Below are 25715 nucleotides of genomic sequence, written 5' to 3'. Positions count from 1 at the left end.
TAATCCTTACGCAGTTTATAACTTTTTATTTACATAAATTCACATTACAAGCATGCACCTCCTAACCCAACAGCCACAATTCCAATCTTCTATACGTAGGAGCACAAGTGAATCTCCAGTCAATGCCATCGCTCGAACGCAATTAAATACTTGATTACTATACAAAGTGCTTCCTGAGAGGATTGGTCATCTCAGACTTTAAATGTTCTTGAGCTACTCACTTCTGAACATCATCTCACTCAGGGAGAGCCTCTTAGGAATAGCAAATTAAGAGTGCAAGCAGGTAAATTAATGGGTACAAAGGGAGTATACACAGTGTTAATAAACTGTAAGTAGGATGATTGGAAGTTTTGGTATCTTTTGGTCCTTAAATAAACAAGGTTGATACATTGAAAGGGCTCAGAATTTTATTTTACTAATGCTTTCTCTTTATGGGAGCTTTGGACAATGGTATGTGCAGCACAGATTCTGCTTATGGATGATGTCTTTGACCATGAGGAATTTTGTGAGGATTTGTGTGAAGAGCGTTATTGGGTGACTTAATCTTTATGCAGTGAAAGGACTGGGTTATCAGTTGCACCCTCCATCCTCTAGCTGCTTGCTTTCAGTATATTCTCCCTTTCCTATACACCCCGCCCTGTGTGAAAGGAAGCCCTGATCATTGATTTGGATACATAGTTCCAAGTATTGAGAGCTGGCATGGTGAACTGCTGACTGTTAAAGTGTCAAGGCAGTTTCTTGTGTGTCTGACGTCAACATGCAGGATAAGTTGAATGATATTGCGCATGAGCCTAACATTGATAGAATGCACACCTTTCTTATTTGAAGGGGTTACCATTTGGGATTTGAATAAAACCCAATTGTCAACTTTGCCTAGACAATGTCAATCTGTAAAACTGAATAGTTTGCTGTTTTCTTGCTTCTATTGAGCATAATATGAATTACATTCTCCTAAATAAAGCATCCCTGAGCTGCTTGATGTACTGATGAACAGTTGTCTAACCAATGCGGCAAAAGTCACCAAAGGCCACTGGAAGGAGCCAGTCACAAAGAGATTCAGGGAAGAGCAGTCCAGTCCAGACAATTCCGTTCTCCTGGTGGAAGTGGCAGCTTGTCTTCAGCCAACAGTTGATACATCCCCCAGTAGCCTCCAGACAAAATCCCTGCCTTCTAAGGTAATGACTGTCAGAGAAGTGTGCAGGGCTACGGGGGCAATGTGCAGGATTACGGGGAAAAGGCAGGAGATTGGCACTAAGTTAAAATGCTCAGAGAGCTGGTGCAGACATGATGGGCTGAATGGCCTCCTACCGCACTGTAACAATTCTGTGGTTCTATGATTCTGTGAAGTCCAAGAAAGAATGCTTCATCTATAAACCTTGGTGAGTGGCTATGAGCCTGTAGGGAACAAATTCCTTCTGAGATGCTCCACTCCAAAGGCCTCGATACACTCAAGCCTCTTTCATATTTTCATACTCCTCCTCAAAGCAAGAAAAAGGGAGAATTTTCTCTGGCAAATCTATAACTTATTGCAAAGCAGACCCAAATAAAGCTACCCGCAATAGATTTGACAGAACCTCCAAAACATTGAGGAAATTGATATGCAGGCAAAGTAATGCCAATTGTCAGTACTTTAGCATGCAAAATGGCCTCCTAAATGCGTGTCCACCTTAGGGATGCCATCCTCCAACTCCTTCCAGCATTTATGTAGTAATAACTTGGGGTTCGTTTTGGGGGCAACTTGGGGTAAATGGTTTGGACAAATTGGCCACACTCCCTTGAGCACATGTTTATAAGGCAAGACTTATACAGAACTGACATTTATTTGAAAGATAATTCACATGCAAATCTTTTTGACAGAAGATTTGAGGCAGTAGCTACCAGTCTTAACCCAATTTCACCATCCGACAAAAAGGAAATTCCAACTCACTTTGTAGGAATGAGCAGAATGGATAATGCAATATATCATTTAATTGGAATTATTAGCACAGAACTAAAAGGCATCCAAGATTTCACAAACACTAACAGAAAATGAGTCATTGAGATGGTATGGTTAATATTTTTAGGAACTCCATAGATTCAAGACTGCAAAACTTATCTTGATATTTTTAATAAGAAATATATCTGGAAATTATGCATCAGTCACATTAAAATTTGCATTTAAAAACATGTTTGAATGTTTTAACTAGGTTCATCTAAAAGACTACAAAGGCTATAAAGAAGGGGTGATTACAGGTTTAGAAGCTAAAGGTTTTGCCTCATTAATCTGCTGGAATTCACAGAAGCTAACCATTTTTTTTCTTCGTTTATGGGATGTGGGCGTCGCTGGCTGGGCCAGCATTTATTGCCCATCCCTAACTGGCCTTGAGGACTGAGTGGTTTACTAGGCCATTTCAGAGGGCACTTAAGACTCAACCACATTGCTGTGGGTCTGGAGTCACTGTAGGCCAGACTAGGTAAGGACAGCAGATTTCCTTCCCTAAAGGACATTAATGAACCAGAGGGGTTTCTAATGACAATCAACAATGGTTTCATGGTTATCATTAGATTTTTAATTCTATATTTTTTATTGAATTCAAATTCCACCATCTGCTACAGTGGGCTTCAAACCTGGGTCCCCAGAGCATTTGCCTGGGTGGCTGGAATACTAGTCCAGTGACAATACCGCTATGCCACTTCCTCCCCAATTACTGCATGAAGCAACCCAATGGATGTAAATCACTTGAATTTTCGGCTGCAATAGGCAGGTGTGTCAATAAATGAACAGAAACTCGTTGTCCTCTAAAACAGCATGTCAAATTTACTGGCACTTCAAACATTCATCAGCATTTCCACAACTCATTTTATTTTGCAACTACTGTACATGAAGGCACAGTACCACAACAGACCAATGTACAAGATCTTCTCAAGACCAGCATCTGAAGTGCCTCTAAATTGTTGGCCTTAGAAAAAGATGTATAAACAGAGGCGTCAGAGTCCATTTGCCATGTAAGATTCAACAAAGCCTGATCAGTACTGCACCTTCAGCAGTTGTTCACCTGGACCTCTGTCCCATCTTTCATCATTTACGCTTCAGCCTGCGCATACGCTTCTCTCGCCACTTAGCTCTCATGTCGACAAGGATCTCAAAATCCCATTGAAGCCAGATACAACTCCACCTAACGAATTTACTGTACGTAGCCTCTATGTTGTACTGAAGACAATATAAATCGCCAAATTGTTACGCAATCGCAATGCACAGGAGGCCATTTGGCCCGTTGTGTCTGTGCCGGCTCTCTGAAGGAACAATATAACTCAGTGTCATTCCTGCATCTTCTCACCGTGAGCCTGTGCATTGTTCATTTTCAGATAATAATCCAATTCCCTAGTGAAAGCCTCGATTGAACCTGCCTCCGCCACACTCTCATGCTGAAAATATTCTATCAACAGCCAGTCCACTGGCTAATCTTCTAAAGGCTTTTGAGTCTTCAGCAAATTAGGTTTATGCACAGCTTATGTATGCTTCAGGCATAACAAAATATTTTTCACGTTGCTTCTGCATGACTGGAGAATCATCAAATAAAAACCTAGGAATAACAGCATCACTTGGTTAGGGTAAAATAACCTTATACTATCCTCAAAGCTCCGATGAATATGTAGCATGTTTGTAAAAATTGTGGCTAAATAATTTAATATCAGCCCAATTTTGCAGAGGGGGCTGCCAGCATTTGCCATCATTACCCGTCCAAAACTGACAGCAACTTCTGGATGTTGGGCAAGCAGAGATTAGTGCGGAATCCTGAAACTGCAGTCTATCATTCAGGGCTCCAACACAGGCTGCACGATGGAACTCCCCGACCCCATTAGGGTCAACAACTGTTGAAATCAGCAAGAATTTCAGCTTTGCTGCTCCTAAATCTCTGTTAGACGCTCCATTAAAAAGTTACACCTTGTTCAGTCAGGTGTATCAAGGTTTTTTCTAAAACAGCAATTTGATTTTTAAATAACGATGAGCAACCGAGCGGGCCAAGAATAATTAATCTTATATTTGTTGACCACGGACTGGTAGATTTTAAACTTTAAAAAAATAATTTTTTAACCATTCAGGATATTTTAGCCTCTATCTTCACCCTTTGTGTATGTCCCAATCTTTAATTTGCTCTACGTAAAACTTTTTACAGGTTACGTTCTTCTAGTGCTCCTTGTTTCCTTTGGCTGTCTGTGAAAATCCTTTATTGTGATTGGTTGCTTGGACAATCTGCTGACATCACTCCAGCTCCACACTGGGAATGCCAGTAAAGAACATTGCAATAACACTTATGATCCCAGCTGATGTTACTATTGGACAATTCAGATCCCAGGGTGCAGCCCAGCTTGATAGATCCTAACTTTTATTTTTTGATTAGAAACGCGGAGGGCGGCTACCGAACAGTCACAGGAGTCAGCTGATGAACTTTTAACAAAAGAATAAAACATTTATTAAACAAGATAAACTATATTATAATACTACTTCACCCACAACTATATCTTTACAGATGTATATAGATTCGTAAGGATAACAATGTACAAAAGCTATTTTTATATTCTAATGTTCACAATAAGTATACAGTCATAGGTGACCTGTGGTCAGGCACACCACACTCTGAAACCAAGTGATAGGTGTCCTCCAAACAGATGCTATGGATCTCTCATTAACTCCCCCCAGAAGCTTGTCTGTGAGCTAACAGGTCTCAATGAACTTCATCTTTCACACGAGTGTTTCTAATCAACACTCTCGAAGAACCCGCTTTGGAATCTTCTCCCAAACGATGCTTTCTCTCAGACTCCTTCCACAAGGGTCCACCTCCAGGGTTTCAAACTCTCCGTCCGATGTTCCTCTCTCCTGGATTGCCTCAAGCATTCAAGCTTTGGCTTTCATGCACTCTCTCTCTCTCTGACTTAGCCATGCCAAGAGAATACAACTGCTTCACATGCCCATAGTAAAGAGTTACAGACCTTCGGCTGTCTCCTTGGATCTTGTGGCTTCTTATCAGCCTATTTTGCTTCAATTCTGCGTCCTACAGCTTTCTCCCTTTAAGCTTCACTTAACAGGGTCTTTTCCAGATTCCTATTCTTTTCCTCGAACTTAACTTAAAGGCTTCTTGGGCCTTTCTCTTTCTCCTTTAAGACCTGCTCCCTGCAGTTCCCTCTCCCAGTAGACAGCTGACAACTTGGTATCACCCTTGAGATCCAGAACTCACTTGACATTCACTGTTACTTTAACTTTAGAGCAACTCATCTAAGATTCTTAGACTTATTCTTCTCAGCAGTCTGCTACTATGTCAGATAGAAACTTAAACTGCTCCCTTCACCTTAGAGCAGGATGACCAACTGAACTCAAATTGTTTCTGGTTGCTTTGTGTCTGTGTGGGGCCTCTCTCTCTGGACCCCTGTTGCTGTGCAACAGCACAGTTTTTTCTACCTTGTTTGTTTTAACTCCCCTTCAAAAGTTGTAAACCTCACTAAAATGCAGGCGTTTTTTAAAGTGAAACTAAAATTCAAGTTAAAACCCATTTCAAACACCCACATCTAGTCCCTAGCACACTGCACGGAGATAGATCTGTAATCCTCACTAGTGAGATCACCGATTGGGTGATCACATTGTGTAACACCAGCACTCAGTCTGCGAGCAGGGCCCCAAGCTCCGACTGCCTGTCACTTTAATTCTCCACCTTTGCTGTCACATGGACCTCAGCCTTCTCAAATGTTCCAATGAAGCTCACCGCAAGCTTAAAGAGCAGAACTTCATGGGCAGAACTTTCTCCCCTGTCAGGGGGGGGTTGTGCAGGGAGGGCAAGGACCCGATCGGGTCTGCGCTGCCATTTTACATGGGCGGGCCAATTAAGGCCTGCCCAGCGTGATGCGCGTCCGGAAGTGCTGTGCGATCCCGGTGCGGGCAGTCGGGGGGGGGGGTTCCCTGAGTTGGGAGCTCGCTCTTGCGCACAAAAGAGAGCAGGAATCTCCCTGAGGCACCTCTGTGCCTCAGGGAGATTAGTTTTAAGTTTAAACAGCGTAATAAAGTGTTGTAAAAAATTTTATGACATGTCCCCTCATGTGAAACTGTCACGAGCTGGGACGTTTGCACTAATTTTAATAAAATTTTAAATCATTCATGAACCCTCCATGGATGAGGGTCCATGGAAAGTGCGAAGGCCACCTGGGCTCTTCACCTGCCCGCTGACCTTAAGGTGGACGGGCTGCTTTCTCAATGGGCTTAATTAGTTCATTAATGGCTTTAACAGGCCGAATTGAAAACCTAAATGGTGTGCTGTGATGTCGGCACACATGCCCGGTGTCACCCCACGTCACATTACCCCTCGGCGAGCGAGCCCAGCCCCCACTCACCGAGCCGAAGATTCAGCTCAATCTTTCAATTAGCTACTTTACAGCCTTCCAGACTCAACACTGAGTTAACAGTTTCAGACAGTAAACCCTGCCCCCAGGTTGTTTCCTGTTTTCTTTACCGGCTTTGTCTCAACTCTAACTTCTGTTTGTTTTTGCTTTTGGGCAGTGGCTGCTCATCCTCCTGCCATTCACGCCTCTTCTAGAGGCATCTATTGTTTCTTTACTTACCCCATTTCCACTCCCTTTGACCTTGAACCACTAACTCTTTGGTCATTTAATCTTTGCTTACCTTCCATCCCATCACAGACCTTCCTTGTTGTTCTTTCTCCCCCACCCTCCTTATTACACCTACTGCTCCTCCAATGTTTCCTAGTTCTGATGAGAAGTCATCAACCTGAGAGGTTAATTCTGTTTTGCCCCCTATAGATGCTGCCTGGCCTGTTGAATATTGCCAGCATTTTTTGTTTTTATTTCAGATTTTGACCATTCACACTATGTTGCTTTTGCACAAAATTAAAATACTAACTTGTTAAGAGCATAAGAATTAGTCAGTCACCTGGCTTGTTAATCAATATATTCTCATTCTGCTGCACACAATGGCACGGGGCAGCTAGATACATTGAAGCAATTTTTTTAAAGCTTTCATTTTTTAAAAACGATCTTAATTTTAAAAAAACATTTATTTTAAAATACATATTTTAGAAATTAAGAATTGCAAAGGCTTTTTGCACAGTTTTATGGGGTTCTTTGAACCATTGGACTATCCAACTTGCAGATCATTCTGCTATTCCCTTCCATTCCCATATCTTGTGCCAAATCACTCTTAACATTTCACTGTCAACTAATCTGGCAATCGCCAACTGTTTAATATGACCATGCTGCCATGATCATTTGGTACATTCACTTGCATGGTCATTCAATCCCAGACTCATACCTCTCAGGTGATGGCAGGAGGTTCGAGGTAATTTGCAGCAAAAACGTTAGATGCGTTGAGGTATTGCCTGAGTATTGCACTGAAATGCCAGCCTAAATTTTGTACTCAAGTCTCTGGAGTGGGAGTTGACCCCCCAGAAAACTCCGATTCGGAAGCAAGAACTGTTCCCGCTGAGCCAACTCTACCACATAGTCAGTCACTCTGAATTCCACAAGATAGAGATATGTTTCCATTTTTCAAATGTCAACAGTTGTCTTCTGCAGGTGATGTTTTCATGTTGCAGCAAAATAGGATCATTTTGTTCCATAAACTATACGTCATCATTGAAAAGTCTTTGTGCATCTGTTTCCATTTTCAAGATTAAGAACATAAGAACATACGAAATAGGGACAGGAGTAGACCATTCGTCCCCTCGAGCCAGCTCCGCCATTCAATAAGACCATGATTGATCTCCTTGTGTTTCGATTTCCACATTCCCATCTAACCCAGATAACCTTTGATTCCCTTGCCTAACAAGAATCTATCTACCTCTGCCTTAAAAATATTCAATGACCCACCTCCACCACCTTCCGAGGCAGAGAGTTCCAAAGTCACACAACCCTCTGAGAGAAAAAATTTCTCCTCATCTCTGTCCTAAAAAGATGACCCCTAATTTTAAAACAGTGCCCCCTAGTTCTGGACTCACCCACAAGAGGAAACATCCTTTCAATGTCCACCTTGTCAAGGCCGTTCAGGATTTTGTACACTTCAATCAAATCACCCCTCACTCTTCTAAACTCCAGTGGAAACAAGCCCAGTCTGTCCAACCTTTCCTCATAAGACAACCCACTCATTCCAGATGTCAATCTAGTAAACCTCCTTTGAGCTGCCTCCAATGCATTTACATCCTTCCTTAAATAAGGAGACCAAAACTGCACACAGTATTCAAGATGCGGTCTCACCAATGCCCTGTAAAACTGAAGCATGACATCCTTACTTTTATGTTCAATCCCTCTCATAATAAAGGATAGCATTCCATTAGCCTTCTTAATTATTTGCTGTACCTGCATACTAACTTTTGTGACTCATGTGCTAGAACATCTAGATCCCTCTGCACCTCAGAATTATGCAGCCGCTCTCCATTTAAGTAATACTCTGCTCTTTTGTTCTTCCTGCCAAAGTGAACGTAAATCATAAAAAATTGAGGCCCCAGAACAGACCTCTGTAGGACTCCACTCGACATATCCTGCCAATCAGAAAAAGACCCATTGATGCATACTCTCTGCTTTCTGCCAACCAGCCAATCTTCTATCCATGCTAGTAGGTTAGCCAATACATCGTGTGCTTTTATTTTTCATAATTTTTGACATGGCACCTTATCAAATGCCTTTTGGAAATCCAAGTGGAGTATATCTACAGGCTCCCCTTTATCCACTGCCCATGTTACTTTACTCCTTCAAAAAAACTGCAATAAATTGGCTAAACATTATTTCCTTTCACAAAACCATGCTGACTCTTCTCTATTGCCTTGAGCTCTTCTAAGTGCCCAGCTATAACATTCTTAATGATCGATTCTAATAACTTCCCCACGACAGACGTCAAGCTAACTGGCCTTTGGTTTATTGCCTCCCTCCCTTCTTGAACAGAGGGGTTATATTTGCTGCTTTTCAATCTGATGGAACCTTTCCAGAATCTAGCGAATTTTGGAAAATTAACACCAGCGCATCAACTACCTCATTAGCCACCTCTTTTAAGACCCTAGGATGTAGTCCATCAGGACCCGGAGACTTGCCAATTTGCTCAGTACAGTTTCCCTAGTGATTTCAATTTCACCAAGTTCCTCTCTCCCTTTCACCTCCTGATTTGCAGCTATTACTGGAATGTTTTTTGTATCCTCTAGAGTGAACAGAGAAGCAAATTATTTGTTCATTTCTTCCACCATTTCCTTATTATCTACTATTAACTCCCAACTGTCACTCTCTAGAGGACCAACACTCACTTTACTTACTCTTTTCCTTTTTAAATGCCTGTAGAAGCTCTTGCTATCCATTTTTACATTTCTAGCTAGTTTCCTCTCATACTCTAATTTCTTTCTCCTGATTAACCTTTCAGTCATTCCCCGCCGTTCTTTATATTCTGACCAATCGTCTGTCCTACCACTCATCTTTGCGGAGTTGTATGCTTTTTCCTCAAGTTTTATGCTTTCCCTAACATCTTTAGTTAACCACGGAAGGTGGGCCCTCGCCTTCAGAATTTTTCTTAATAGTAGGAATGTACTTATTCTGAATACTCTGCAATATCCCCTTAAATGCTTGCAACTGCTTCTCTATCGAGATATCCTCTAGGCTAGTTTCCCAGTTCACTTCACTTACCTAGATAGGTTTCATTGTGGGTGTTTTCCGGTCTCCACAGAAGTGCATCATTGACAAATAGGAGATTTTGGATGTCTGTTTCGAATTCTGAAACTTACATACATGTGAAGGTACATGAGAGGGTGCAGAGATTTACCAGAATGGTTCCAGGAATGGGGTATTTCAGCTACAAGGTTGGGTTGGAGAAGCTGGGATTGTTCTCCTTGGAGCAAAAGGAGATTGAGGGGAGATTTGATGGAGGGGTGCAAGATTATGACAGGTTTAGATAAGGTAGACAAAGAAAAGCTGTTCCTGTTAGCTGATTGCGCAAGGACTGGGGGATACAGTTTTGGGCAAGGGATGCAGGGGCGGGGGGGAGAAAGAACTTTTTGTTTTACATGGTGGGTGGTAATGACCTGGGACGTGCTGCCCACCTGGGTAGTGGAAGTAGAGACGACGAATGAATTCAAAAGGAAATTGGATGGGCACCCGAGGGAAAAAACTTGCCAGGCTACCAAGGATAAAGTGGGTGAATAAGACAAATTGCCAGGTGAGGAATTGATGGGCTGAATACCCTTTTTCTGTGTTATAATGACTCTGACTGTTTTTTAATAAATTTATTTTTTAAGAAGGTGTGACCAATAGTCTGGATGTGCCCAACACTAAAGATGAGTAAAATTAAGTAAATGCTGCCCTCTATAGGGAGATTATGTAAAATAACACCAACAGCATATACTGCAGATGCTCACCCGTGTCAGATTCAAATCTTATATATTTAAAAACAATGAATGTGAAAGAACCTTAATTTTTAGTAAATAATGATAAGAAAGGCTAAAAATCATTGCAGTGCTTTGGAATAATTTGGCAGTTTTTAAGCAACCTAATCTCTTAGGGTTTTTATCTAAATATCAAATGATATTGTTGTTGTCTGACACTTCTGTTGTTTTTTGTCTTTTCCTCTTCCACACATCAGAATTTGCATTGGTAATTGTTTTGAGCAGATCTGATGGATGGCTTTATTTAAATAGCACAGAACAATGTTCATGCAGTCCAATGCAGCTGTAATAGTATTCCAAGATGGTGTTAGGACTATGAACTGTGAAACGTCTTTTTGGGAACATACATGAAAAATGTACAATTCATGTAATTGCTTTCTAATTTAATAGCTATTAAAACAATGGCATGGATTTTCCTGTGGCAAAATTTGTGATGATTGCATTTGACATCATTAGGGACTACAAATAAAGTTAAATTCACCAATGGGGCTCTTACTGGCAATGACAATGAATCAAGCTTGTGATTAGAGTTGGCTAATAAGGTATGCGTTACAGTTCACTCAGGAAATCACAGTTGCTGTGGCAATACAGACTTTTACATGCATGTTATAGTCTGGAGCTTTGGATATGATGGTAGAGGCTCCAACATTCTTTCCATCACATGGCTGACTAGGAATCTCTTCCGCTCTTACCACCTGCCATTGGCGTGTGTTGGAAGGATTTACAGGTTGATCATCAACCTGTTTGGCCGCATTATGAACACACCTTCCTTGGCCATCAAGTCCTGGAATGGGACTCGAACCCACTGTGCCACAAGACTTCACCAATAAGATGTAAGGCAAGAGGATTAGAATTTTAACCAAAGGCATTTGGGAAATGGAAATCTTTCATTTCAAATACTCAGGGTCAACAGCAAGTACTTTCATGTTTGTCTCAAGCATTTCTACATCAGTATTGAGTGACAAGATGCTTCAAACTCAAGAGTGCACACCTATGTATCGACATGATATTGTCATACCAGTCATCATACCATTTCTCAGGATGAAAATTGGCAATCATTAATATTGTGCTGCGGATATGGGAATCAAACTCTAATCATAGTAGGATGCTTATAGTGAGCAGATAAGTGACTTTCAGACCCACTAGATGAATTCAGGCTCCCAGAATGAAAGGCAATATCTAATCCAGTTATCTCATCACTCATTTATTTTTAATTGGGTATAGTGGTTAAGAGGAAATACATATAGGACCCTCAATTCCTATGGTTGCAGAGAGTAAAGAGTAAGATTCTGACTCAGGAAAATTGCAATTTTGGATTAATCCAAATGCTGTGTCACTAATAGTGGAACACAGGTTTGCATGTAAAGGCAGAAAATGCTGGAAATACTCAATAGGTCAGGCAGCATCTTTGGAGAGTGAAATAAAATTGACGCTTCAGGTTATTGACCTTTTGTCTAAACTGGAAGAAATTGGAGGTGTAACAGGTTTAAAGCAAGTGCAGAGATAGGGAAAAGCGGGGGCGGGGGTGGGGCGGGGGTGGGGAGAAGTTCCAGTGGAGTTCAAAGTTCCAGTGGAGTTCAACATGAGCTTGAGGAACTCATCTTTTGATTAGGCACTTGATGTTAGCAGTATATTAATTGTATGCAGATGGTGGACATTCACTGGGGATTCACTTGTGCTCCGATAAATAGAAAACAAATTGAAATTGTGGCTGTTGGTTTAGGAGGCTCATTTTTTTTAATGTGCATATCTGTTTAAGAAAAGAGCTGGTAACAGTGTGTAAAATATGGGCTCCAGTTATATCCTTCCTTGCCTGGCTTTCCAATGTATAATACTCTGCAGCCTTCCCAAACTCAATATTGAGATCATCAATTTCAGATCATAACAAATGCTCCTTTTTTTTTTATGTACAATAGCTTTGGACTATGATTCTGCTATTTGCACCTCATCTAGGCCCATGTCTTTGTTTCTTCCCCATTACTATTCCCTTTTCAAATAGTTAACAACTCTGTTTCAGCTTATTTTGGATAACAACATCAAATTAAAGCAGCTTACAGCTCTTGCACAAATAAAGGACTATGTTGCTTATTTAACCAATGAAATTGATGTCCTGCTTGTAAATTTTTCACGGGAGCAATGAATTCTCCGTCATATTCCTTACTTACAACTGATTGAAAGAAAATAATGACTTAAACAGAGGTATTCTAAATGAATATAACAAATAAAGAAGACCTCAAAAATCACAGTAAAATTTAGATGTATTGAGATTCTACATGGCAAAAATGTGTGCAAAACAAAAACACTTGTATTTCTCAGCGCTTACAGTAACTCACTTGTAAATATTCTGTTGGCAACATTTTGAGCTTTTTAAACACAGAAAGGAAAAAGGAATATCAATGTGGGAAAAAGAAATTAAATCTTTGAGTACCGTTCGTGAATAGGATTCCTTCTGTGTCTGAGGAATTGTAAAAGAGACTTTGGTCCTCTGAATGCTTTGGAGCCTATTCCCCAAGGGCAGTGAAATTTAACTTCCATTTGCCCTTGTCCAAAGCCAACTGATCCTGTCCAAAGTCCCATTTGTTTGACGGGGACTGCCGCAATCTGGCAAACCATTTGAGGTGCCTCGAGGCTCTTTGAGGCAAAGAGAATTTAGCCAATAAAGCTTTTGTTCAGACAGGCTAAAATAATTGAGCCTCCAAGCATACACCTGCCTGGAATGGCAGGAGATCTGACTTCCACCCCACCAGATCTTCAGGGGTTCTATAAATCCCGAGGAAATAAAGCTCCATCCAAAAGTGCGATTTTCCTGAGTCAGAATCTTACTTTTTACTCTCTGCAACCATAGGAATTGGGGGAATCTATATTTATTTGCTCTTAGCCATTATACCCAATCAAAAATAAATGAGTGATGAGATAAGTGGTGGTAAGAGCGGGGCAGATTCCTGGTCAGCCATGTGATGGAAAGAATGTTGGAGCCTCTACCATCACCGTCCGTAGCTCCAGGCTACAACACGCGTGTAAAAGTGTACGGACAGAATATTGCACTCGTCAGCCACACCCAAGAATCACAGGGGAGAATTTTCACGTTGGCGTGTGGGGGTCGGGCCCGCTCGCCGAGGGGTAAAATGACGCCCGGTGACATCGGGCATGCGTCGCAACGTCACCGCGCGGCATTCTGATCTTCCGTTCGGCGGACACGCGCCAGAGGCGGCTGTGCACCTGCCGAACTGTCAAAGGCCTGTTAAGGCCACTAATAAGCCAATTTCTCAATGCTGCCCATCCCACCATAAGAGCCCGAGCGACCTTCGCATTTTTCATGAAACTTCATCCACGGGCTGAGGTTTTATTAAATTAATAAATAAATTTTGCTCATTTCATAAAGATGTCTGAGCTCATGTGACACTGTCACTGTCACACGAGGAGAGATGCGTAAATGATTTTTAATTTTCTTCATTAAAAATTCTCGATATGAATTTAATCTCTCTAAGACAGCTCCGTGCCTCAGGGAGATTGCTGCGCAGGCCCCAACTCTCCCTCCTCCCCCCTCCCGCACAGGTGGCGCTGAGCGCTACCGGGTGTGCATCACGCCGGGCAGGCCATAATTGGCCTGGGCACGTAAAATGGCGGCACGCAGCCAATCGCGGGCGGCAATCGGCTCCGCGCCCACCCGTGCCCGCTCCCGACCGGCCCTGCCTGACAGGCAGAAGATTCTGCCCACAGAATTTTGATGACACAGGAGGCCATTCGGCCCATCGTGTCTGCACCGGCTCTCCAATGAGCATAATGACCGAGTGCCATTGCCCTGCCTTTTCTCCGTACCCCTGCGTCTTGTTTCTATTCAAATAATCATCTAATGCCCTCTTGAATGCCTTGATTGAACCTGCCTCTACCACACTCCCAGGCTGTGCATTCCAGGCCTGAACCAATTGTGTTAAAAAAGTTATTTCTCACGTCACATTTGCTTCTTTTGCAAGTCACTTTAAATCTGCGTCCTCTCGTTCTCAATCTTTTTATGAGTGGGAACAGCTTCTCCCTATCTACTCTGTCCAGTCCCCTCGTGGTTTTGAAAACTCCTATCAAGTCTCCCCTCAGCCTTCTCCTCTCCAAGGAAAACAGTCCCAATTTCTCCAATCTATCCCCATAGCGATATTTTGGTCAGCGGGCACACGTGGGAGTTGGCAGCTCGCCCACTGACAATTAAAAGGCCTATTAAGACCATTAAATGAATAATTAAGTTCATTTTTTGCTGCCCATCCAACCCTACGGTTGGCATGTGCGTTACAAGAACACATATATCTCAGCGCTTACAGTAATCCACTTTTAAATATTCTGTTGGCAATGTTTTGAGCTTTTTAGCACAGAAAGAAATCTTACGGTTGGTAAGCAGGCAAAAAGGCCAAGCGGCCTTTGGATTTTTTTAGGGAACCTCATCCACGGGCGGGATGAGGTTTCCAACAGCAAATAAAAATGAAGTAAAAATGTTTAAATTTCATTCACAACATGTCCCTGCTCATGTGACAGAGTCGCATGAGGGGACATGTTTTTAACATTTTTAAAAATCTTTCCTTCTTAATTTCAAAAATCTTCATCTCCCTGAGGAAGCCCTGTGCCTCAGGAAGGTTTTCCTGCACACAACTGTGCGTGTGCACGAACTTCCACACTTGCCCTCCTCCCCCGACCCTCCCACTCAACACAGGCAGTGCTGAGCGCTGCAGCACGCGTTTCATGTTGGGCGGGCCTTAATTGGCTCGCCAGCATGAAATCATAGTCGTGGTCTGATCACAGGTGGTGGTCAGCTTCCCGACCCCTCCCACTCACCCCCGCCAAGCCCACCCGACAAGGGCAAAATCCTGGCCTTTGTTTCCACGGCTAACAGTCTATTCACCATCAGCGCAGATGCTTTGGTCCTTGTTTACAGGCGTGAATGCTTTGCACCTTCTTCCCAGAAAAAACAACCTGGACCCCACCCCCTCACCCCCACTTTAAATCTTTAACACCCAAGCTTGCTATCAGCAGAATTCAGAACAGGTCACAGGACCCCCTTCATTCCTCCATTTTACTCTGAATCAAGGGCTTGGTTCCAGAACATAACAATCTTATAAAACCTTGCATTTGTAACACTAGATAGTATCAGCTTAGGTGCTTCATTACTTGGGCATTTTAAAACAATTCTCAATCTTATCACTCTTAACCTCTTAATTATTTAAGTTAGCAAAACTTATTTCCAGCAACTGATGTCTGCATGAAAATTTCAACCACAATTCAAAGTATATACACACACATATACACACACACACGTGAACCACCGTATGTAATTCACACACCAGAGGACCGAGATAGAATTGGTAAATCACCAGCAGAAAATATATTGCAAAATTCAGAACATTATAAATACCTTGAAGTAAATTAACCTCGCAAAGCCAACAATCAGCCTCTGATGAACCTCTTCACTTCCTCTTCAAACATGAACTAGTTAATAAGTACTCAGCATGAGGTACTAATCTATTTCTTTTTGTTCAAATTTTCCTCACTTGGATGCCCATCACTGAATCACATGTTTTTGAACAACGTAACTGTACTCTGTCAAGGTACTTCATGCTGTGAAGTCATTCCAATGAAAATGTGTTTTTTTTAATCATATCTATATCTCAAGGCCGGAATTTCTGAGTCTAATTAAGCAATTAAAAAAGTGCTGCCTCAAAAAGGCCAATGATGAGGAGATGATGATTTGACACAATGCAAATGTTATTTCAGCTAAAATAATGACATGAGTAAAGATGGTGTTGCAACAGCCAATGTCTCCATGCAAATAGTCAAGTCACAGATGCTTCCAGTTTTTCTGATCCATTACTATCAAAGGGAGCTTTGTTTTGGTATGTGAAGTTTTCTCAGTGCAAAAATTTATGAGACGCACGAACTCATCACAAGACATTCACCCCACTGAATCATGTGCACTCGTTGACGCCAACGCTTCCAAGGGTTTCTGCAGTATTCTGAACACAGCAAATTCACAGGGTAATGCAACGACAAAGACACGAAAAGATCCAAAAATCTTTAGACACTCAGCGCCGACAGCTGAACTCCCCTTCTGACCCCACTGTAGTATCAAGAGTCAAGACAGCATCATTGATTTTAACTAGTACTACAGTACGGGTGCATGTTGGGCATTCCCATGGGGATGGGGAGAGCTCAGTGGGGAGCAAGATGTAGCACCAGATACTTGGGGGTGTCACGCGCAGCCCAACCCCAAAAGATGCAGCTCCGCTTTGTGATCGAGCCTCTTTGTGAGAGAGATGATCTAAACAAATTTAGAGAAAAGAGTCAATTCCAGAAACCTCCAGCCAACGCCCCATCATGAAGACCCCAGCAGACTGCAGCTCCACGCCAACAAGAAACGGGAAGCTGGTTTCTCCAGGCCATTACCCACAAGAGATGAGAGCTATGAAAATCCAGCTGGTGAAGTCCTCCTGTTGGCTCCACCTACCTACCTACCACATCATAACCCTGGTGTTTGTCAACTCAAGGCCCCAGTCAACACTGAGTGCGATCATCCTTCCACGTTGAACCTTCTGTACCTACTTTACAATTTTTCACTAAACCCCACCCCACCCCAGAGAAATCAACAGAGGAATCTGCACTGATTGCACTCAAGCTTTTTATGTATCATGAACATTACATTTCAATGAATCCATAGAAATGGCTTTGCAATCTATAGATTGGCAGTGATGATTATAAAATTCCATGGAATTTTAACAATGTGACCAGAATCTTCTTCTAATAGTCCCCTCAAATAATTCCTCTGCCAGACTTTATTATGTATGGTTAAGTTAAAACTGAGGCTCATACAAAAATAAATATGACTGTTTTAAGCTAGTCAAAATGAAGTAATTACATGAATTAAAGAAAATGTTTGAACAAACCTTGTAATGGTACATAGGCAGATAATACATCTTGTTCCTTACAGTCTTGTTGCTCGAATTTTCCATTTGCATCGCCGAGATTTTGTAGCAAAGTATTTCTTTCTGTCAAATGTTGTCCCACTTCTTTTTCTCCCGTTGTGGTGCAGTCATGAATGGATGTATATAGCTTTGAACCATCCTCTTGTACAGTTTCCTGTTCTGTTTCTAACGCAGGTAGTGGGAGAATCCTGTGATGGAGTTGAGGACTAGGTAATTCTGAGGTCAAGGGGGATGCAACAGGAGACACAGGATGATGTGTATTGTTCGCAGTACACAGATTGTTAAAAGTATTACTAACTCCTGTTAATAAAGATAAAGAAACAGTTTTGTTGTCTTCCTTCAAACTGCCACCCAAGGAAACTCCATCAACAGGTTCAAGTGGCTTTAGAAACATTTTTTCCTGTGCTTCTAGCGTGTCATCCCTCAATAAATCTTTACTGTCATAAGCCTGGTTAGTTCCACTTGCATGCGACTTGTCCTTTTCCACTCTATGCCATTCACCTGCTTCATGAAATCGGTCAGTCTCAACAACATTCATCAGGTGCTTGTTGACATATCTACTGGACGCTGGCAAACCTGCATTCATTTGCACTTTTCCCTCGGCAGGTTCAAATACTTTTCTACTGCTGTCTGTCTCCCTTCCACACGTCATCATGCTCTCACATTCCAAGTCTGTCACAGGTACTGTGACGACATCACAAGTGATTGCAGTTTCACTCTGCATTCCAGTAACCACTGCAGAAATATTTTGTTCCTCAACATAACATTTTATTGATTTGTCTGTAAAAGGGACACAAGTTTTGACTCCTTCTGGCCTTGAAATAGCTGGAACAACTTTTTGCACGACCACTTCTACAGCCTGTATTTTAGCGACCACAGTGGCTGCTGTGCTCTCTAATACATCTCCACAGTGATGCTTGCTGTTCTCTGAAGGTAAATTTGTCAAGGGCACAGCGGCGCTGCTCTTGTCAGGTAAATTCTGAGTTGTCTGTTTTGTTTGCAAGCAATTATCCTGCTGCTGTTGTAGGAGTTTTATGGTACCTTGTAGATCACCCATTAAACTGTTGCTACCGGTCGCAAAATCTTCAGTACGAAGTTCATCATCACACTCGGACATAAAGTTGCAAACGTCATTACCTAGTCCAATTGCTCTTGTGTTATCCTGAAAGTCCAAATTATCCCTTGGTAGCTCTGACTTAGCCTTTTTCATCGCCGACAGTAAGTCAATACCGACCATGGCTGGCTGGAGACTTTTGCTTTTACTGTAATTAACTGAATTAGGAGAATTGCTTAGAGTGTTTTTTGTGCATACTTCATCTCTCAGCAGTGATATTTCTTTTGCACTTACAATAGAATGTTCCGGTTCCTCAGACGACTTATTTTTGACGGTTTTACATGAAGGCAACTCAGTGTTTTCTCTTTTCCTGCCAAGCTTTTTCAGCTTTTTCTTCTTACCATCAGTTTTCTTACGGTCGTAAGTCATTGACACCGAATGCTGTAGGTCCGAGGCACCACAGCCTTCTCCCTGTTCACCGTGCTTACTCTCAGCCTCTTGAACATCTTCAAATTTTCCATCTTGATTTCCCATGTTCAAAATCAGACTGTAAGCTGGCCTTATGCTTAATGCCTCAGCAAATACGGATTGTTTTTCAACCGGGCACAAGGAGGCAGCGCACAGTTCCTTAACAGCATTAGTTGTGGCAGTCTGCTCCTGAATGTAAGCAGTGTTGTCACAGCACAAGCCTCTCTGTTTCGCAGTCCCTGGCTCCTCCTTCACTTGTTCACACTCCGGAAAGCATTTGGTGGAGCCATCTAACAAAGTGCTGCACTTGCAGGGAATCCATCTGGCTTCTCCCCCAGGGCAATAGATGCTGATGAAACAGAGCTCTTTGATTGGTTTACGCAACTTTTGGGTGGTATGAGTGTCTTCCATTATACCCAATGCATCAACTATTCGCACATGTAGTTTAAGTGATCAGAGTTTGAAAAGTTCCATTAACACAAATCATGCAGTAATTAGGCTCCATTGGAAACTCGATTTTCATCTTCACTGTGTCGTGATCCTGTAAATGAAGAATTTAATAAATTATTTTTATTGTAGTAAGCAGCATTCTTTCGCAGGGCTGGACAAAAGTTTTGGGTCTGAAATATCGTTTATTTCTATTTATGTAGGCACTATCTTTGTAATTCGATATTTCACACTTGGCTGTAAAATGCAGCTCACCGGGTGTTTTATTCGAGGTATAAAATAACCACAGCTTGAAAAGATAAAAAAAAGCAGCAAAGGTAACATCGCAATAACCACAGCTTTTGTCAAACTAAAATTTTCTGCATCGTCATAGGTGAGAGGATCGATTACTCACATACTGGTGAGGAATGGTAACAAGATCACAGAATTGTTACAGTGCAGAGACCATTCAGCCCATCGTGTCTGCATTGGCTCTCCAAATGAGCAAGTCACTTTGTGACAATCTCCAACCTTCTCCCCTGCACATTTGTCCTTTTCAAATAACAGTCCAATTCTTTTTTGAATGCCTTGATTGAGCGTGTCTCCATCGCACTCTCAGGCAGTACATTCCAGACCCACCATTTGCTGTCATAAAGCTTTTGCTTCTTTTGCTAATTATGTTAAACCTGTGCCCTCTTGTTCTCAGCCCTTTCACAAGTGGGAACAGTTTCTCCCTGTCTACTCTGTCCAGGATTTTGAATACCTCTATCAAATCTCCCCTCCAAGGAAACCAGTCCCAACTTCCAATCTATCTATATAACTGATGTTCCTCAGCCATAGTACCATTCTCCTGAATATTTTCTGCACTCTTTCCAATGCTTTCATTTTCTCCCTAAAGTGTGGCGCCCAGAACCGGTCTCAATAATTCACCTGAAGCCGAGCTAGTGTCTCGTACAAGTTCAACTTAACCTCCTTGCTCTTATACTCTATGCCCCTATTAATAAAACCTACGATACTGTATACTTTATTCACTGCTCCCTCAACCTGTCCTGCCACCTTCAATGACAAATACACATATACACCCAGGTTCCTCTGCTCCTGCACCTCCTTTCAAATTGTACTCGTTAGTTTATATTGTCTCTCCATGTTCTTCCTATCAAAACGAATCACTTCACTTTTCTCTGCATTGAACTTCATCTGCCACCTGTCCTCTCAATCCACCAACTTGTTTATGTCCCTTCGAAGTTCTAAGCTCTTCTCCTCACAGTTTGCAATGCCCCAAGTTTTGTATCATCTGTAAATTTTGAAATTGTGCCCTGAACACCAAGGTCTAGGTCACTGATACATATTAAGAGAAATAAGGGTCCCAACACTGACCCCTGGGGCACTCCACTACAAACCTTCCTCCAGCCTGACCAATACTTACTCCTTATCACTTTTAAACCCTTCTGGAGTTTGAATTACCTCCTCTTCCTCACCACAGCCTGGGTAGCTTCTTCTTTCTTGGTAAAGACAGGTGCAAAGTATTCATTTAATACCTCAGCTATACCTCCTGCCTCCACCTGTAAACCCCTTTTTGGTCCCTAATCAATCCCACTCCTCCTTTTACCACCCTTTTATTATTTATGTGCCTATAGAAGACTTTGGGATTCCCTTTTATGTTAGCTGCCAGTCTCTTTTCATATTCCCTCTTTGCTTTTCTTATTTGCTTCTTCACCTCCCCTCCGAACCTTCTATATATAGGCTGGTTCTCAATTGTATTTTCTAGATGATATCTGTCATAAATACAATTTCTCTTCTTTATCTTACTTTCTATATCTTTTGTCATCCAGGGAGCTCTGGATTTGTTTGCCCTACCTTTCTCTTTCAAGGGAATATACCTTGATTGTACCTGAACTCTCTCTCCTTGGAAGGTAGCCCATTGTTCAGTTACCATTTTTCCTGCCAACCTTTGACTCCAATTTATTTGGCTCAGATCTGGCCTTACCCCAGTTAAGTAATTTTATTCTGGATTGCTCTTTGTCCTTTTCCTTAGTCAGCCTAAACCTTACATTGCAATGATCACAATCCCCTAAATGCTCTCTTACTGACACTTGATCCACTTGGGCCAACTCATTCTAAGATCCAGTTCCAGCAGTGCCTCCTTTCGAATTGGACTGGAAACATGCTGCTGGAGAAAATTTCCTGAATACACTCGAGGATCTCTTGCCCCCCTCTTCCCTCTACACAACTACTATCCCAGTCCACGTTTGAATAATTGAAGACCCCATTATAAGTGGTCTATAATTTTTGTACCTCTCTGTAATTTCCTTACAAATTTGTTCCTCTACATTCTTCCCACTAGTTGGTGGCCTACAGACTACACCAAGCAATGTAGTTGCTCCTTTTTTGCTCCTTAGCTCTAGCCAAATAGATTCTGTCCTTGACCCCTCTGTGACATCCTCCCTCTCCAGCACTGCAATGCTCTCCTTAATCAGTACCGCCACCCCTCCCCCATTTCTTCCTTTCCTATCTTTCCTGAACATCTCGTATCCAGAAATATTTAACACCCAGTCCTGCCCTTCTTTGAGCCAGGTCTCTGTTATAGCTACAACATTGTATCTCTACAACCTGCACCTGTAACTCACCAATCTTATTTAACATACTCTGCATTCACATACATGCACTGTAACCCTGATTTAGATTTTATTAGTCTCTCCTTTACTCTGACCCCGCCTATGAAAGCACTATTCTCTATTCCAGCGCTATCAGTCTCTCCCAGTGTTCCACGCACCTTGGTATCCCTCTCTGACGTTAGCTTCTGATTCCCACACCCCTGCCAGGTTAGTTTAAACTCTCCCCAATAGCACTAGCAAATCGCCCCACAAGGAACTCGTCCCGGCTCTATTTAGATACAACCCGTCTGACCTATACAGGTCTCATCTCCCCTAGAGCCGGTCCCAATGTCCCAAGAATCTAAAGCCCTCCCTCCTACACCATCTTTCCAGCCATGTATTCATCTGCTTTATCCTCTTATTTCTATACTCAGTTGCGCATGGCACTGGAGTAATCTGAGGATGACTATTTTTGAGGTCCTACTGGCTAATCTCCTACCTAGCTCCCTAAACTCTGACTGCAGGACCACATTCCTCTTTCTACCTATGCCATTGGTATGGATGTGGGGCAGGGCAGCTGGCTGTTCACCCTCCCCCATCACCTCCGGGTGCTCTGCAGCTGCTCAGTGATGTCCTTGACACTAGCAACTGGGAGACAACACCCCATCCTGGATTCATATCTGTGGCCATGAAAAGCACATCTACTCCCCTAACGATCGAAACATGTTGTACACATTGAACTTCTAATTTTTCTTAGACAAAAAGTTAACCTTCCTATTTTGGCATCCACTATCAGCACCTCATACAGCCACATGGCAGTGTGTTCCAATACTTCCTATTGCATTGAAGTATCTGATCTCCCCATATATGTGACTTTTCGTGCTTGTGAAGACACTGGCAAATCGTAGCGTTATTTTGGCATTACTGCATCTGTGTGTTTTTACAAACATTGTTTTAAATACATCAGAAGATTAAGGACTGGATGGTAAAGTGGTTTAGGATGTCCTTTCACATTTACAACCTGGGTTTTCATTTAAGATCCTACAAGAAATGATCTTGGGCAGTCTCTGCTATAGTCTAATGGGTGCAGATGTCCAACAGAAAACTTAACACAATTGCATTCTAAACTGGTGACCTTCAGAGATCCAGTCGGAGAAGACAATGTGGCTTTAAGGGTATTCAAGGTCTCTATTTTAGTTCCTGGGTGGCAAAGCAAGTGGACAGCCCAACCATGGGCAGTGACAGGGAGGAGTAGCCCAATTTATAAGGCGGAGCCTCATTAACAAGTCACTTGTCGAATTCATTACCAAAATGCTGGGAGGCCAGTGGGAAGCATCTGCCCAAAATTTGGTGAGAAGAAGCTGGTCCCAAGGACCAAGGCGATTGGAGCTCAGCACAAGGTAAATGCTCAGAGAGGGAAATTTGGTCAGAGGAAAGCCGGGGGCAGGTGAGGCCCAGTGTGAGTGCTCTTGCCAGGGTGACCAACTCTTACAAATTAAAATAAGAGACGCTTTGGCTGCGGTGGGGGCACTGCTGCTGAGCTGATCATCGGGGGCGGGGGGTGGGGGTAGAATTCTGGTGACCATCAGAACGGGCGGCGACGTAGCTTAAAAGCAACCAAAGAGTTACAACTTATCATGTGGAGTCTCAACTTTATCATCTCTCTGCTGGCCGACTGGAAGACTTGCAGTCCTGCTCAAATCACTCAGCGGAGACCCCCAGGATTAGTCCTGCACAGGGCTGTCCTAGAAATGCAGGACAATGGGAATGGGCAGTCCCTTCACACGCAGGACAGTTGGTCACCCTGGCTCTTTGCTCCTCCTAGCTCACAGGAAAGTGAAAAAAAATGTGGTTAAAAAAAACCCCCAGACCATGCTGACCCAGGCTATTGTTGCAGGCAGCTTTGTGGTGGTGGGGAAACCACTGACTCCTCATCTCAGCACTGGGTTAGATTAGCAGACTGAGCCGGGATGGCATCGGCCAAGGCGATCTGCATATTTGAAGAGGACCCTATTGGGTTGGGTTGGGTGTCCACCTGTAATATAAAATTGCAGTCAGCCAAATCAGTGTCGAAAAGTTAATGGGGAAGTCCTCTGATCGATTTTAACTAGTTTCCTAGTTTCCACCATGTAGTAAGAGTTAAAAACAAAAAACAAAATGTCTCTTATCTAATTTGAGAGTGCAGGTACAGATTTTAAGTGTGATTAGAAACTATACAACCACTGTTAGTGTCTCCTTTATTGTTTGAAATGTGGCAATACTCAAAAAAGTGCCCGTTTGATATTCCAGTTGAAGTTAATTGAAAAGTTATAGGTCACACAAATGAAGTTTACCTACAAACACCTAGCGAGCGGGGCATAGCTGAGCATTTTGAAGAACCCTTAGAAATAGTCAATTTGGGCAAGATGGTGAGAATGCTGCATTGTTAACAAACTGGCAGATTGCAATGTCATGCTGACTGAACGGTGTTAATAACTAATCAGTTATTTTTTAAAAATCTAAAATTAGCATTTTCCAAATAAATTTCATTTGTCTAATTTGGATTGAAATTCATGAATATTCAAAAAACAATTAAACGAATGAATCATTTAATATTATGCTGTGAAAGATATGGAGGCCAGCAAGATCAAAAGAAAAAAAACTGATATTAAGATAGAAAAAGGGTTAATTTGTTTTAAAAATATGCAATATTTAATTTAGATTATGTTGTAAATGTTTTCTAATCATTTCTCAGCTGCCATGTTGGGGGGCGTGGGTACGGTGAAGGGCAAGATAGAAAATAGCAAGGTAAGCATAGAGAAATTATTACTTGCTGTAACTTAGGATATCAAAAGAATTAAGAACATAAGAATGTAAGAAATAGGAGCAGGAGTAGGCTATTCAGCCCCTCAAGTCTGCCCTGCCATTCAATAGGATCATAACTGATCTGCCCCAGGCCTCAACTCCTCTTTCATGCCAGCTCCTCATAGCCCTTAACTCCCCGATATTTCAAAAATCTACCTACCTCCCCTTTAAATACTTTCAATGATTCTCCACAACTCTCTGGGTTAGAGGATTCCAGACATTCACTACCCTCAGAGAAGAAATTCCTTCGCATCTCAGTTTTAAATGAGTGTTCCTTTATTCTGTAACTATGTCCCTAGTTCGAGATTCCCCCACGAGCGGAAACATCTTCTCAACACCTACTCTGTCAAGCCCCCTCAGAATCTTGCACATTTCAATAAGATCACCCCTTATTCTTCTGCTGATTAAAGGCCTAATCTGTTTAGCCATTCTTGATAAGTCAACCCCTTCATCCCAGGAGTCAGCCTAGTGAATCTCTTTTAAACTGCTTCCACTGCCAGTATATCCTCTCTTAAATATGGGAACTAAAACTGTACACAGTACTCCAGGTGTGGCCTGGAGTACTTGTGCAGTTGTAACAAGACTTCCCTATTTTTAAGCTCCAACCCCCTAGCAATACAGACCCAAATTCCATTTGTCTTCTTAATTACTTGATGCACCTGAATGCTAACTTTGTGTGTTTCATGCACAAGAACACCCAGATCCCTCTGTGTTGCACTTTTTTGGAGTCTCTCTCCATGTAAATAATAGTCTACCTTTTGTTTCTTCCTACCAAAGTGCATGACCTCACACTTTCCTACATTAAACTCCTTCTGCCAAGTTTTTGCCCACTCACTCAACCTATCTATATCCCCTTACAGATTACTTGGGCAGAATCTTCAGGTTGGCGAGTGGGGGCGGGTGCTGCTTGCCAATGTGCAAAATGACACGCAGTGATGTTGGGCGTGTGTCCTGACGCCACCGCGCGTCA

General features: G+C 42.3%; 1 protein-coding gene across 1 annotated transcript in view; it reads right to left on the bottom strand.

Annotated features, from left to right (window-relative positions):
- Positions 1-19417, bottom strand: part of LOC144693385 (formin-like) — a 337591-nt gene extending 318174 nt beyond the window's left edge. Inside the window, exon 1 of the mRNA XM_078563248.1 lies at positions 17321-19417. Within this exon, the coding sequence (XP_078419374.1) occupies positions 17321-19292 (1972 nt within the window). The 5' untranslated portion in view covers positions 19293-19417. The remainder of the gene's footprint in view (positions 1-17320) is intronic.
- Between the last annotated feature and the right edge of the window lie 6298 nt (positions 19418-25715).

The sequence above is a fragment of the Cetorhinus maximus genome, chromosome 18, assembly GCF_964194155.1.
Source record: "Cetorhinus maximus chromosome 18, sCetMax3.hap1.1, whole genome shotgun sequence".
NCBI lineage: Eukaryota > Metazoa > Chordata > Chondrichthyes > Lamniformes > Cetorhinidae > Cetorhinus > Cetorhinus maximus.
This window is presented reverse-complemented; position numbering and strand designations above follow the sequence as displayed.